The sequence below is a fragment of the Scyliorhinus torazame genome, chromosome 6 (assembly GCF_047496885.1).
Source record: "Scyliorhinus torazame isolate Kashiwa2021f chromosome 6, sScyTor2.1, whole genome shotgun sequence".
NCBI lineage: Eukaryota > Metazoa > Chordata > Chondrichthyes > Carcharhiniformes > Scyliorhinidae > Scyliorhinus > Scyliorhinus torazame.
The window spans coordinates 165,383,568-165,398,417 of record NC_092712.1 but is presented as its reverse complement, the minus strand read 5'-3'; the positions used below and the strand labels follow the sequence as shown (position 1 = coordinate 165,398,417).

The 14,850-nt window shown below is 44.6% G+C and overlaps 1 protein-coding gene and 1 long non-coding RNA gene across 3 annotated transcripts in view; one reads left to right on the top strand and one right to left on the bottom strand.

The window, feature by feature from the left end:
* Positions 1-14,850, top strand: part of LOC140425128 (serum paraoxonase/arylesterase 2-like) — a 90,449-nt gene that overhangs the window by 49,685 nt on the left and 25,914 nt on the right. For both annotated transcript variants that reach the window (XM_072509050.1, XM_072509052.1), the window contains exons 6-7: positions 4,391-4,591; positions 14,377-14,458. In XM_072509050.1, the coding sequence (XP_072365151.1) occupies positions 4,391-4,591; positions 14,377-14,458 (283 nt within the window). The remainder of the gene's footprint in view (positions 1-4,390; positions 4,592-14,376; positions 14,459-14,850) is intronic.
* LOC140425129 (uncharacterized) overlaps positions 1-14,850 on the bottom strand; it is a 65,368-nt gene that overhangs the window by 46,356 nt on the left and 4,162 nt on the right. The window contains exon 2 of the long non-coding RNA XR_011947768.1: positions 3,698-3,771. This is a non-coding gene — a long non-coding RNA (uncharacterized lncRNA). The remainder of the gene's footprint in view (positions 1-3,697; positions 3,772-14,850) is intronic.

Sequence of the window (14,850 nt, the reverse complement as noted above, 5' to 3'; positions counted from 1 at the left end):
CTCCCAAAGAATACAACACTAAGTAATTCTTACTTTCCTTTTAACATCCAGCAGACTTAAAACACCTTTTAACAGAAGCACACCAGGTGAAAGTCACTACTGAGAGCAGTTATTAGTTTTAAATCACCAAAGGATCGATTTACCATAAGACCATAAGACATAGGAGCGGAAGTAAGGCCATTCGGCCCATCGAATCCACTCCACCATTCAATCATGGCTGATTTCAACTCCATTTACCCTGCTCTCTCTCCATAGCCCTTAATTCCTCGAGAAATCAAGAATTTATCAACTTCTGTCTTCAAGACACTCAACGTCCCGGCCTCCACCGCCCTCTGTGGCAATGAATTCCACAGACCCACCACTCTCTGGCTGAAGAAATCTCTCCTCATCTCTGTTCTAAAGTGACTCCCTTTTATTCTAAGGCTGTGCCCCCGGGTCCTAGTCTCCCCTGCTAATGGAAACAACTTCCCTACGTCCACCCTATCTAAGCCATTCATTATCTTGTAAGTTTCTATTAGATCTCCCCTCAACCTCCTAAACTCCAATGAATATAATCCCAGGATCCTCAGATGTTCATCTTTTGTTAGGCCTACCATTCCTGGGATCATCTGTGTGAATCTCCGCTGGACCCGCTCCAGTGCCAGTATGTCCTTCCTGAGGTGTGGGGCCCAAAATTGCTCATAGTATTCTAAATGGGGCCTAGCTAATGCTTTATAAAGCTTCAGAAGTACATCCCTGCTTTTATATTCCAAGCCTCTTGAGATAAATGACAACATTGCATTTGCTTTCTTAATTACGGACTCAACCTGCAAGTTTACTAGAGAATCCTGGACTAGGACTTCCAAGTCCCTTTGCACTTCAGCATTATGAATTTTGTCACCGTTTAGAAAATAGTCCATGCCTCTATTCTTTTTTCCAAAGTGCAAGACCTCGCACTTGCCCACGTTGAATTTCATCAGCCATTTCTTGGACCACTCTCCTAAACTGTCTAAATCTTTCTGCAGCCTCCCCACCTCCTCCATACTAGCTGCCCCTCCACCTATCTTTGTATCATCGGCAAACTTAGCCAGAATGCCCCCAGACCTGTCATCAAGATCGTTAATATATAAAGAGAACAGCTGTGGCCCCAACACTGAACCTTGCGGGACACCACTCGTCACCGGTTGCCATTCTGAAAAATAACCTTTTATCCCAACTCTCTGCCTTCTGCCTGACAGCCAATCGTCAATTCATGTTAGTACCTTGCCTCGAATACCATGGGCCCTTATTTTACTCAGCAGTCTCCCGTGAGGCACCTTATCAAAGGCCTTTTGGAAGTCAAGATAGATAACATCCATTGGCTCTCCTTGGTCTAACCTATTTGTTATCTCTTCAAAGAACTCTAACAGGTTTGTCAGGCACGACCTCCCCTTACTAAATCCATGCTGACTTGTCCTAATCCGACCCTGCACTTCCAAGAATTTAGAAATCTCATCCTTAACAATGGATTCTAGAATCTTGCCAACAACCGAGGTTAGGCTAATTGGCCTATAATTTTCCATCTTTTTCCTTGTTCCCTTCTTGAACAGGGGGATTACAACAGCGATTTTCCAATCCTCTGGGACTTTCCCTGACTCCAGTGACTTTTGAAAGATCATAACTAACGCCTCCACTATTTCTTCAGCTATCTCTTTTAGAACTCTAGGATGTAGCCCATCTGGGCCCGGAGATTTATCAATTTTTAGACCTCTTAGTTTCTCTAGCACTTTCTCCTTTGTGATGACTACCATATTCAACTCTGCCCCCTGACTCTCCTGAATTGTTGGGATATTACTCATGTCTTCTACTGTGAAGACTGACGCAAAGTACTTATTTAGTTCCTCAGCTATTTCCTTGTCTCCCATCACCAGATTACCAGCGTCATTTTGGAGCGGCCCAATGTCTACTTTTGGCTCCCGTTGGTTTTTAATGTATTTAAAGAAACTGTTACTATCATTCCTAATGTTACTGGCTAGCCTACCTTCATAATTGATCCTCTCTTTCCTTATTTCTCTCTTTGTTATCCTCTGTTTGTTTTTGTAGCCTTCCCAATCTTCTGACTTCCCATTACTCTTTGCCACATTATAGGCTTTCTCTTTTGCTTTGATGCATCCCCTAACTTCCTTTGTCAGCCATGGCTGCCTAATCCCCCCTCTGATAACCGTTCTTTTCTTTGGGATGAACCTCTGTACTGTGTCCTCAATTACTCCCAGAAACTCCTGCCATTGCTGTTCCCGTAACAGCCTCCCCGAACAGGCGCCGGAATGTGGCGACTAGGGGCTTTTCACAGTAACTTCATTTGAAGCCTACTTGTGACAATAAGCGATTTTCATTTCATTTTTAATTTCATTTCTACTGTCTTTCTCACTAGGCTCTGCTCCCAGTCGATTTTCGTCAGGTCCTCCCTCATGCCCCTGTAGTTATCTTTATTTAACTGTAACACCTTTACATCTGATTCTACCTACTTTCTTTCAAATTGGAGATTGAATTCTACCATATTATGATCACTGCCCCCTAAGTGTTCCCTTACTTTAAGATCTTTAATCAAGTCTGGCTCATTACATAACACTAAGTCCAGAATGGCCTGTCCCCTCGTGGGCTCCATCACAAGCTGTTCCAAAAAGCCCTCCTGTAAACATTCAATGAATTCCGTTTCCTTGGGTCCACTGGCAGCATTATTTACCCAGTCCACCTGCATATTGAAGTCCCCCATGATCACTGTGACCTTGCCTTTCTGACATGCACTTTCTATTTCGTGGTGCATTTTGTGCCCCTGGTCCTGACCACTGTTAGGAGGCCTGTACATAACTCCCATTATGTTTTTTTTGCATTTGTGGTTCCTCAACTCTACCCACACAGACTCCACATCATCTGACCCTATGTCGTTTAGTGCTATTGATTTAATTTCATTCCTAATTAACAAGGAAACCCCGCCCCCTCTGCCCACCTCTTTGTCTTTTCGATAGGTTGTGAATCCCTGGATGTTTAAATGCCAGTCCTGAACCCCCTGCAACCAAGTCTCTGTGATGCCTACCACATCATACCTGCCAGTCACAATCTGGGCCACAAGCTCATCTACCTTGTTCCGTACACTGCGCGCATTTAAATATAGCACCTTTAATTCTCTATTGACTATTACATTTTAGATTACAGAGAGAAACTCTAATACATCATCTGGCTGTGACTGCAGCTACCCAGCTCTGAAAAGGAAACTAAAACACACCCTGCAGCAAACAGCCTAAAACAAAAGTAAAAAGCCGACAGACAGCCAAGCTCCACCCACTCTCTGACATCACTGCAGTAATAAACACCCATTTCTTAAAGGTACTCTCAATACAGATATTTATATACATACCCATTTATAAACACCCATTTCTTAAAGATATTTCTGACAGTTTGTTGTAAAGTGTAAAAATGTTGGAAAAAAAATAAAATAAAAATACTTGAAAAACAAAGAATCCTATGCCCAAAGAACAGTGACAAACATGTGCTAACCACCAAAATCGATAGTGATGAGCGTGACCATTTTAGAAGTCAGAATCCTGAAGGGCTTGTATCTGGACTGTTGAAAATACAACCTACAGCAGCCAAACTGATACTATACTACAGGTTATCCATTCATTGCACCAGTAAGTTGACATTGAAAAGAAAGTCTGCAAGGAAACCATGAGTATTGTACCTGATAAACACGAGCGGGCCAGGAGTAGCAGGGTAACCAATGCACCAATCACAGTAGAAGAGTCAGTCTGTGGCCTGCAACAGATAGACAAACAGATTTAACCTTATAGGAAATGTTGGAGGCAATCACACCTCAGAAGATACATTCCTAGAAAGTGCACCAGTGTGCACATACAGGAAAAGCTTAAGAGCCAGTTGGGTTTAATGGAGTGTGACAACTTTATGCGTCATGTGCACCAACATTGTGACTGGCACAACAGCTGGGTACTGGGAAAAAAAATGACGGCACAATCTGGGTATGCTTAGAACCAAGACATCTAAACCTGTCACATCTCTAACTTTCTCCAGTTTAAATGTTAGCACTTTTTTCTCCAAAGATGCTGCCTGACCTTCTGACAGTTCAGAATTCTCTATTTTTCTTAGTAGAACAATTTGGCATTATTTTAGCATTTAAAAATGCTGACCTCCAAACGCATTGAAAATATCAAAACAAAAAGTCTTATACTTTGCCGCATTTCTAAACCCACCACCCCACAATATGTCTTTGCAAAACTACAGACAAAAATAACCTCTACTACCATTTTAGGCATTTTTGTGTAATTTTGTTCTTTGTAGATCAACACCTAAGAATATTGTACACAGTGTGTAATTTGTCCCCAGATTTGTAATTTAATTTCTTCATTTTGTCTTCTAGTGTGAATGATATTGTAGCACTCAGCTCTGACAGTTTCTATGCCACCAATGACCACTATTTTTCTCACGAACACTTGAAGACTTTGGAGCTATTTCTTGGCTTGTCATGGTGCACTGTTGTTTACTACAGTCCCTCTGATGTCAAAGAAGTGGCAACAGGACTTCGATTAGCCAATGGGATTAATGTTTCTCCTGACAGAAGGTGAGGAAGTTCTTAGTTTCTCTTGGCCAGTTTAGCTCAGTGGGCTGGACAGCTGGTTCGTAATGCAGAGCCGGAGATGCGGTGATCCCTCGGGTTGAATCGCCACCAGTCCGCTCTCTTCCTCGGGGCGAAAGCAGCCTATGATCATATGGGACTTTGGTGATTTTACCTTTACTTGTTAAACAGCTGTCTGTGATCAAGGGAAATTCTTGGAAATGAATGGTTATGATGTACACTTGTGCAGAGCAAGAGGTCATTCAGCAATTGACAGTAATTCCTTGTTTAAGGTCTAGTTGTGTTCCTGAAAGATGCAACTTTAAGTGAAACAACATTTGAAGTGACTCCAGTTTCCCCATTACAATCAAAATTTAAAACTAGATTGGTTCATTAGGATCCTTCTCTGCAGAACAAACATTGAAACACTCCCAATGACCTGCATTTGTAAATTAAATAACTTTCAAAGTTTTTACAAATATCAGATACAAGCTCTTTCTCCCCCATCTCTGTCACCCTCCCCTCATCTTGGTCTGTCTGTCTCCTCCCCCCCCCCTCCCCCAATCTAGGTCTGTCTGTCTCCCTCCCCCATCTCGCTCTCCCCACATCTCTCTCTAGCAATAGACAGTAGTTCCTTCTTTAATGGTCTAGTTGTGTTCCTGAAAGGTGCAACTTTAAGTGAAACAACATTTTAAGTGACTCGGGTTTTCCCATTATAACCAAAATTTTAAACTGTAGATTTGTTCTTCAGGATCCTTCGCGGCAGAACAAACATTGAAACACAGGACACTCCCAATGACCTGCATTAGTAAATGAAATAATTTTTAAAAGTTTTTTTAAATATCAGATACATGCTCTTTCTCTCGCCCCCTTCCCATCACATTATCTCTCTTCCCCCCCCCCCATTTTTATCTCTCCCCCATTTCTCTCTCTCCCCATCTCTTTCTCTCTCTGTCCCCATCTCTTTCTCTCTCTGTCCCCATCTCTTTCTCTATGTCCCCATCTGTCTCCCTCCCTCCCCCATCTCTCTGTCTATCTGCCTCCCTCCCTCCCCCCTCTGTCTGTCTGTCTGTCTCCCTCCCTTCCATCTCTCCCTTTGTCTGTCTGTCTCCCACCCCATCTCTCTCCCTCCCCCATCTCTGTCTGTCTTCCTCCCCCTCTGTCTCCCTCTGTCCCTCCTTCCTTCCCCCATTTCAGTCTCCCCTCTCTGTTTCCCTCCTTCCCCCCTCCCCCCACAGCTCTGCCTCCCTCTCCCCATCTCTGTCTCCCCCGCTACTCCCTCTGTGTCCTTTTCCATTCTCTCTCTCCATAAAATAAGAGCCATTGGCTTTTAGCTAATCATGCACATTGTGTTAATCTATAAAACAATACTTGTTCTCAGCCTATATCCCTTATCCTGAGTGTAGACCAGTAATTGGTTTACATAGCTCTCTGTCAAGTTCAGACATCTTGAACAGGAGCCTATTTATTCCGTCGTCAAGGTTAACCAGTCGTATGTTTTTTTTCTGTTGGCCTGAGCAGGGCACCTGCTTTTTATTCCCACAGCATCTTAATCTGTATTAATAATCTCCAGTGTTAATGTGTTTTATAATGTTAAAAGTTAGAATCTTGTGTTGCAGATAACATTTCCAGCCTTTTTAACAAATCTATTAAGGAATTACTTATTCTTCAGTTGTGTCACAATTAAGGCTTACTTAACTAATCTGGCTGGATTCCAATAATGCAGGTTTAGTTTTTATTCAAATGTTTTTTTTGTCAATTTAACACAAAATGCTCAAATCCTATTCATTCACATTACCCAATCATAAACACACTAAAACTATTGATTTTAAAACTACCAACATCAGGCTATACCGATGGTTGAAGTTGGTTAATTCAGGGAGGAACTAAAGAAGTCCTGGAACTTGCAGTGCTTGCTGAGAGCTGGAGGAGGAGGAGATGAAATCCCGGATGGTGGCAGAAGACACTGGGGACTTGGGAATGCACAAAAGAGGTTCCTAATGGGGGTGCACTGACCTCAATGGCACAGTGGAAAATAGCAGAAAATGCTGTGTGCCCATGTGGAATCTGCAGGTCACAGACCAGGAACTGTGTGACAGTGATGTTCTAGCGAATGTCACAAGGTTAAACGATGATATAATGCTATTTTAAGACTGACATTATAATGAAGCAGTGTCAACTGATTCAACATTAACCACAGCCTTGGTGCTTGCCCACAACCACTTTACCCTCCTTTTCCACATGTTGAATTGCCACCTCCAGACACCTCGAACCACGAGGCCACCAGTCATGCCTCCCATTCGCCTGTCAAGACACTGTCATCCCCTCCACCACCTCTCCGGCGGTCAACAAGGATCAGACGCAAGCCTCAGAGACTGGACTTATGAGCATTTGTTTTGTTTGTTCTGTTCTGTATTCCTCAGTCAGTCACATTAGACAGACACATTCACATGTATATACATCTAAAAAAAAAGGGGAGATGTCATGATATGCAAACATGCAACCAATGAACACTCAGAATAGGACACAACCAATGGGCAGTCAGGACACTCAGAGGTGGTACCACCACAAGGGGCCATGACATAAACCTGCCTCTTTCCACAGACAGACATCTAGATTTAGACAGGGTTGATCAGCAGCATCACACCCCAGCACGTGGCTTAGAGCAAGCTGGTACAGTTAGACTGAGTTACTATAGTTAGATTAGCAGAGTTGAACTCATTTGAGGACTGTGTTAATAGTTCAATAAACACGTTGAACTCATTTCAGAGTTTGGAGCATCCTTTAGTTAAGACTGCATCAAGTAGCAGCCTGTGTTATCCGAAGCAGCATAACACAACACAAGGCACATTTCAGAGATTTTTCTTTTTTCTTTTATTCATTCACAGGCCATGGGTGTCGCAGGATTATTAATCCAGTGACAATACCACGATGCCTCCGCCTCCCCTCCAACACAGTCTAAGATGACACCTCAGTGCTGTACTGAAGGAGTGTTGAGAGGTGCAGTCTTTTAAAAGGGACTTTCAGTGGAGGTCTATCGTCTTGGTTGGATGGAATAGATTCCATGGCACTATTCAAAAGGAGACGTCTATTTCAAAGTGTTTATCCCTCATCCGATACCTCTAAAGTAGATTCTGATTATTTGCCATTTGTGGGATCTTCCTGTGCACAAACAGGCAGCACTTTGCCTGCACGGTGACTGCACAAATGACTGGTTGTGAAAGGTGCTCCTATAAATGATCTTGCTTTCTCTTTGGGAGGAGGATGGCTGGGATATTGCTTTGCATCTTGCTGCTGTGATCAAAGATTGAAAGCACTCCAGTCTGAAAGTTGCAGTAACGGACTTTATTTCGAAATATGCCTCTGTTCCTCCAAAATGTCTGACTGATACAAAGGCTGTATAACATATTTGTATCTTTTAGTTATCACCCCTTGCTCGAAGTCTCAAAAGTAGCTTTATACTGGCTGCAGCTGTAATTGAACTAATTGAAGGTCTTCTTCTTATCACACTTTTGCTTACCCATTCTCTGAAGGTCATCAAGTTTGAAATTGCTACATTCTCACACCAGCTTGATGAGAAAAGGCTCTAATAACTAATCTTTAAAAGTTATTGATGTTCATTACTACATTTGCCTACTTCAAGCTATTCATGTCAAATTATTTTATTTCCCCCACTTCCATCACTCCTTTCAAACCCCTGGCCAGGCATTACTGATTCTCATCTGCATTCGCTATCCTCTTATCTTCAGTTTGTCAGGAGAGGTTTTACGAAAGTATTATCATCATTTCTTTAGAACAGAAATCAAACATCCCTGTTTGATTCCAGGCATTAACATGTTTTGATTCTTTGTCTTCCTTTCCTTTCTTGTCATCTTTCTCTTAAACAATGTGTTTTTCCCCCAAAGGTGAGCCATTAAATTATGGTGTTTGATGACATTTCAATTTTTAAAATTGTTTCAGCAATGTTTTTGAGCTGCCATCTTCAACTCTGCCAAAATTATTATTTTTTAATTATAAATAGGTTTACATTTATACACTGTACAAGAGATCATTGAAACGGTTATTATATACAATTTACATGCCGTTTCTTTTTTATGGCACCCCTTCTCTCTCTCTCTGTGCCCCCCCCTCCCCACCCGCCTTGTCTTGGGCCCTTTCCTCTGCCTTGCATGGGTTATTTATTGCTATTCTGCACTTATGTTTGTGTGTGTGTGTGTGGGGGGGGGGGGGTTTGCTATTCTGCACTTATGTCTGTGTGTGTGTGGGGGCCCTCTGGCCCCTGCATCTCTCCCTGAACATAGAACATACATACAGTGCAGAAGGAGGCCATTTGGCTCATCGAGTCTGCACCAACCCACTTTAGTCGTGCAAACTTATGGTCTGCAGACCTGGGTACCCTTCTGCCATTTCCTTGGGAATCTCCCCTATTGCCCCCCCACTCCTCCTTGTTCCTATCTGATTTCTAACGCTCTGATGGTTCCTATTCATCCCTAACCCCTTCCCTTTCTATCCATTCTTGGCTTCAAACAGGTCCAGGAACAGGTCAATGAATGGCCCCCATACTTTGTGGAAGCCATCGTCCAACTGTCGGATGGTGCATTTGATCTTCTCCAGATGGAGAAATTCCGACAGGTCTGTCAGCCAGTCTGCAGCTGTGGGTGGTGCTGCTGAGCTGATCGCCAGCTGCGTTGGATTCTCTGACGGCAATTAAGGAAGAAATGGCAGGGCGTCGCGCAACATGGCTGACCCACACCGTGGACTAGCCCCGACAATATAGGCCTCCCCCCCCCCCCCCCCCACCCTAGATTGCGCACGCCCGCCGATCGGTGGCCCCCGATCGCGAGCCTGGCTGTCCTGGATCCCACCCTCCGGTGACGGATCCCCCCACCCCCACCAGGGCGTCCGCGGACTGAGTCCACAGCCACCACTCCGAGTGCCTGCCGGGTGGAACCATGAGTGAACCACGCTGGCAGGAACTCGGCCAGTTGACAGCGGAGAATCGTCGCGGGGGCCTCTTTCAATGGCCCCCGACCGGCGCCACGTCGACTGCGCGCCCTATTGGCGGCGATTCTCCAGCACATTCTCTCGCTCTCTGCCGAGTGCGATTGCGGCGCGGAGGCTCGGAGAATGCCAGCCTTTGTTTCTTTGAAAAGTATCCCACTGGCCTCTCTGGTCCAGTCTTGTTACCCTGTAGTAACACTACCCTCCATGGGAACAAAATAAATAACAGAAAGGGCTCATACACTTTAATTATAAGTGGTCTTAGAACTGTATTGGTTTTCTTAATAGGAATATATATAGTTGCAGGTGTAGGGAATAAGCTAAAGTTTTTCCATTGTTACGGCACCAGACCAGGTCCCCAATGAATGTTCCGAAACCAGACACGAAACCCCAACAATCTTTCAAATTGTAAACCGTGAGGAAAGGATACTTCGCCTCCCCCCACCCCCCGAGGAGTGATTCTGCTGACAATTAGGGATTTTTTGTGTTAAAATCAAGTTTATTAATACAGGATTAATCCCATTAACATTCAAGGAAAAAACAGGTCCGGGATTCTCCCCTACCCGGCGGGACGGGGGGTCCCGACGGGATGGAGTGGCGGGAACCATTCCGGCGTCGGGCCGCCCCAAAGGTGCGGTCCGCACCATTAGGGGCCAAGCCCTCACCTTGAGGGGCTAGGCCCGCGCCGGAGTGGTTGGCGCGCCGCCGGACGGCGAGAAAGGCTTTTGGCGCCACGCCAGTCGGGGCCAAAAAGACTTTGCCTGCCGGCGGAAGTCCGCGCATGCGTGGGAGCGTCAGCGGCTGCTGATGTCATCCTCGCGCATGCGCAGGTGGGGGGGGGTCTCTTACGTGTCGGCCATGGTGAAGGCTGTGGCCGAGGCGGTGGAAAAAGAGTGCCCCCACGGCACAGGCCCGCCCGCGGATTGGTGGGCCCCGATAGCGGGCCAGACCACCGTGGGGTCACCCCCAGGACCCCGGAGCCCGCCCGCACTGCCTAGTCCCGCCGGTAAGAGAGGTGGTTTGATTCTCACCGGCGGGACAGGCATTCCAGCAGCGGGACTTCGGCCTATCGCGGGCTGGAGAATCGCCGGGGGAGGCCCGCCGATTGGCGCGGCGCGATTCCCGTCCCCGCCGAGTATCCGGTGCCGGCGGGGGCGGGATTCACGCCAGCCCCCGGCGATTCTCCGACCCGGCCCGGGGGGGGGGGTCGGAGAATCCCGCCCCCTCTTTTCAATGAACAGTTGAACAATTCTTTTTAAAAAAAGGTCTCTGAGCTTACTTTCCCAGCTACTGAGAAAATTTCAATTGAACAAAATCCACATACAGGTCAAATGGAACTTATTAATAAAGTTAACACTTGGTGGTTTACAGGTTTATTCTTAAAAGTCCTTGGAGGGAAGCCTTCCCAAGCCAGTCTGAAAACACAACTCCTTTCCTCAGAACCCAGAGCAGAACTCTAAAACTGACAAACAGCAGGGCTGATAAACAAAACTAAAACTGACCCAGCCCCTCCATGAGTGATATCACAGCCTGACTAGCTGTTAACCCCTTAATCACAACTTTTGCAGACATATAATCTGGATACCTTAACCCAAGTCCTTTTAATAACATTACTGCAACAGACATATAATACAATAGGTCTTACATTCATCACCCCTTTTATTTAAGAACTGTTGACTGTAGAGCTATTACTTTGTTGCTCATGTGATTGATTTTATGTTTAAATTAAAATTTGTTTTAACACGCGCGATACCTATTGGTCAGTGTTATCACTCCTGTGGTGCAATCAATAACCTTTCCTCTCAGTTCTACAAATTGCAAGTAGTTGGGTTCTCATCCGTGATCCGGATACTGTCCAAGCATGCTTTTTCCCCATGTATTGGGATCAGCTTGTAAGCTTGGAGATTGGCTTTTCGATTGCTTTATATCTGCGTTTCCACATCATGTATCACGGGTTCCCATTATCAGCTCACTGTAGAATACTGCCTTTGTTATGTATAAAATGGATTTTGTAAGTTTTGTTATTCTTACAAATCTGCATATATTTGTACAGATATAGTTGTGGTGAAGGAGCAGTGTAAAATAGTTCATTTTTTGATTATTTTGTTAAAATTCATCAGCTGTTTCCTGTGACTCTGCTCAGTAGCCACCTTCCTTGTATCTAAACAAAAAATAAAAGTTAGGAAATATCAAAGATTGGTTCCACCCTGGGATCTGACTTGCCTGGTAATATCAGCTGGGATCCTAACACTTCTTTCAGAGACCTTTCCATTTGGGCAGCATAATGGTTAACACTGTTGCTTCACAGCGCCAGGGTCCAGAGTTTGATTCCCGCTTGGGTCACTGTCTGAGCGGAGTCTGCACGTTCTCCCTGTGTCTGCGTGGGTTTCCTCCCACAAGTCCCGAAAGACGTGCGTGTTAGGTGATATGGACATTCTGAATTCCCCCTTAGTGGACCTGAACAGGCGCCGGTATGTGGCAACTAGGGGATTTTCACAGTAAATTCATTGCAGTGTTAATGCAAGCCTACTTGTGACTAAGATTACTTTTTGGGTTGTTCCAAGGATGTTCTTTTCCCATGCATTGGGATTCAGCTTGCAAGTTCTAAGGTTGGCTTTCAGATTGCCTTTATAGTTACAGTTTTCCTATATACCTGGTGGGAAGGATTAGGGAAAACCCCAAGGTGTTCTACACTTATGGGAGAAATAAGAGGATGACAAGAGTGAGTAGGGCCGATCAGGGATAGTGGAAGGAACTTGTGCCTAGAGTCTGAGGAGATGGTGGAGGCCCTAAATGAATATTTTGCTTCAGTATTCACTAGAGAGAGGGACCTTGTTGTTCATGAGAACAGTGTGAACCAGGTTAATCGGCTCGAACAGGTTGATATTAAGGAGGAGGATGTGCTGGATATTTTGAAAAGCATCAGGATAGATAAGTCCCTTGGGCCTCTATCCTGATGCTTTTCAAAATTTCCAGCACATCCTCCTTCATAATATCAACCTGTTCAAGTCGATTAACCTGGGATATACCCAAGGTTACTACGGGAAGCGAAGGAGGAGATTGCTGCGCCGTTGGCGATGATCTTTGCGTCCTCACTCTCCACTGGAGTAGTACCGGATGATTGGAGGGAGGCGAATGTTGTTTCCTTGTTCAAGAAAGGGAATAGGGAAATCCCTGGGAATTACAGACCCATCAGTCTTACATCTGTGGTGAGCAAAATATTGGAAAGGATTCTGAGAGATAGGATTTATGATCATTTAGAAAAACATAGTTTGATTAAAGGTAGTCAGCATGGCTATGTGGGGGCAGGCCTCACAAACCTCATTGAATTCTTTGGGGAGGTGACTAGACACATTGATGAAGGTCGGGCAGTGGATGAAGTGTATATGGATTTCAGTAAGCCATTTGATAAGGTTCCCCATGGTAGGCTCATTCAGAAAGTTAGGGGGCATGGGATACAGGGAAATTTTGCTGTCTGGATACAGAATTGGCTGGCCAAAAGAAGACAGCGAGTGGTAGTGGATGGAAAGTATTCCGCCTGGAGGTCGGTGACCAATGGTGTCCCGCAGGGATCTATTCTGGGACCTCTGCTCTTTGTGTTTTTTATAAATGATTTGGATGAGGAAGTAGAAGGGTGGGTTAGTACTTTTGCCGATGATATGAAGGTTGGGGAAGTTGTAGATAGTGTTGAGGGCAGTTGCAGGTTACAACAGGACATTGACAGGATGCAGTGCTGGGCTGAGAAGTGGCAGATGGAGTTCAACCTAGATAAATGTGAAGTGATTCATTTTGGAAGGTCGAATTTGAATGCTGAATACAGGGTTAAAGGCAGGATTCTTGGAAGTGTGGAGGAACAGAGGGATCTTGGGGTCCATGTACATAGATCCCTCAAAGTTGCCAACTAGGTTGATAGGGTTGTTAAGAAGGCGTATGGTGTGTTGGCTTTCATTAACAGGGGGATTGAGTTTAAGCGCCGCAAGGTTTTGCTGTAGCCTTATAAAACCCTAGTTAGATCACACTTGGAATATTGTGTCCAGTTCTGGTCGCCTCATTATAGGAAGGATGTGGATGCTTTGGAGAGAGTGCAGAGGAGATTTACCAGGATGCTGCCTGGACTAGGGGATTTACCAGGATGCTGCCTGGACTAGGGGATTTACCAGGATGCTGCCTGGACTGGAGGGCATGTCTTATGAAGAAAGGTTGAGGGAGCTAGGGCTCTTCTCACTTGAGTGAAGAAGGATGAGAGGTGACATGATAGAGGTGTACAAGGTGAGGAGAGGCATGGATAGAGTGGATAGCCAGAGACTTTCCCCCAGAGCGGAAACGACTGTCACGAGGGGACATAATTTTAAGGTGATTGGGGGAAGGTAAAGGGGAGATGGCAGAGGTAGGTTCTTTACACAGATAGTGGTGGGTGTGTGGAATGCACTGCCAGCAGAGGTGGTGGAGTCGGAGTCATTAGGGACATTTAAGCGACTCTTGGGCACATGGACAGCAGTAAATTGAAGGGGTGTAGGTTAGGTTGATCTTAGATTAGGATACATGGTCAGCACAATATCGTGGGCCGAAGGGCCTATACTTTGCTGTACTGTTCTATACCAGCGCAACTATTTTTCTTGTAACTAGAAAATAAAGCAAGAACAATAATCATCCACATTCTGTACTATATCTTTTCGGTACAGGGTGATTTCCATCATAATTTAATATAAATATATATATATATATATATATTATACACAAACAGTTAAATGTTTATCCAATTTAAATCAAGTTTGCTTTTTACATTTCAGATACATCTATATTGCAGAAAGTTTAGGCCACAATGTCCATGTTATGGAAATAGCTGCGAACAATACTCTGACTCCAGTGAAGGTAAGGCTGTGAAACCATTCTTAGAATCCAACCAAGGCCCTTGAATATTCCAACAACTTTGACTATAAATTTAGACACTATTTTAGTGTCAAAAGTAGAATCTAAATTTTACTGTTCAAGTTATTTTCTCAGCAAAACTGATGTTCAAAGTCATTTTTAATTGTTCTATAATTGCCATTGCCGGTATATCTGCAGGGATTGACAATTTTTCTTGGATTTGCAGACTGATTCGTGAGATGGCAGCATTATCTTATGACGAGAGATTGGGTCGACTGGCCTGTATTCATTGGAGGTTAAAGGAATGAGAGGGGAACTCATTGAGATGTATAAGATTTTGAGAGGGCTGGACAGACTGGATGCAGGGATGTTGTTTCCTCTGGCTGGGACATCTA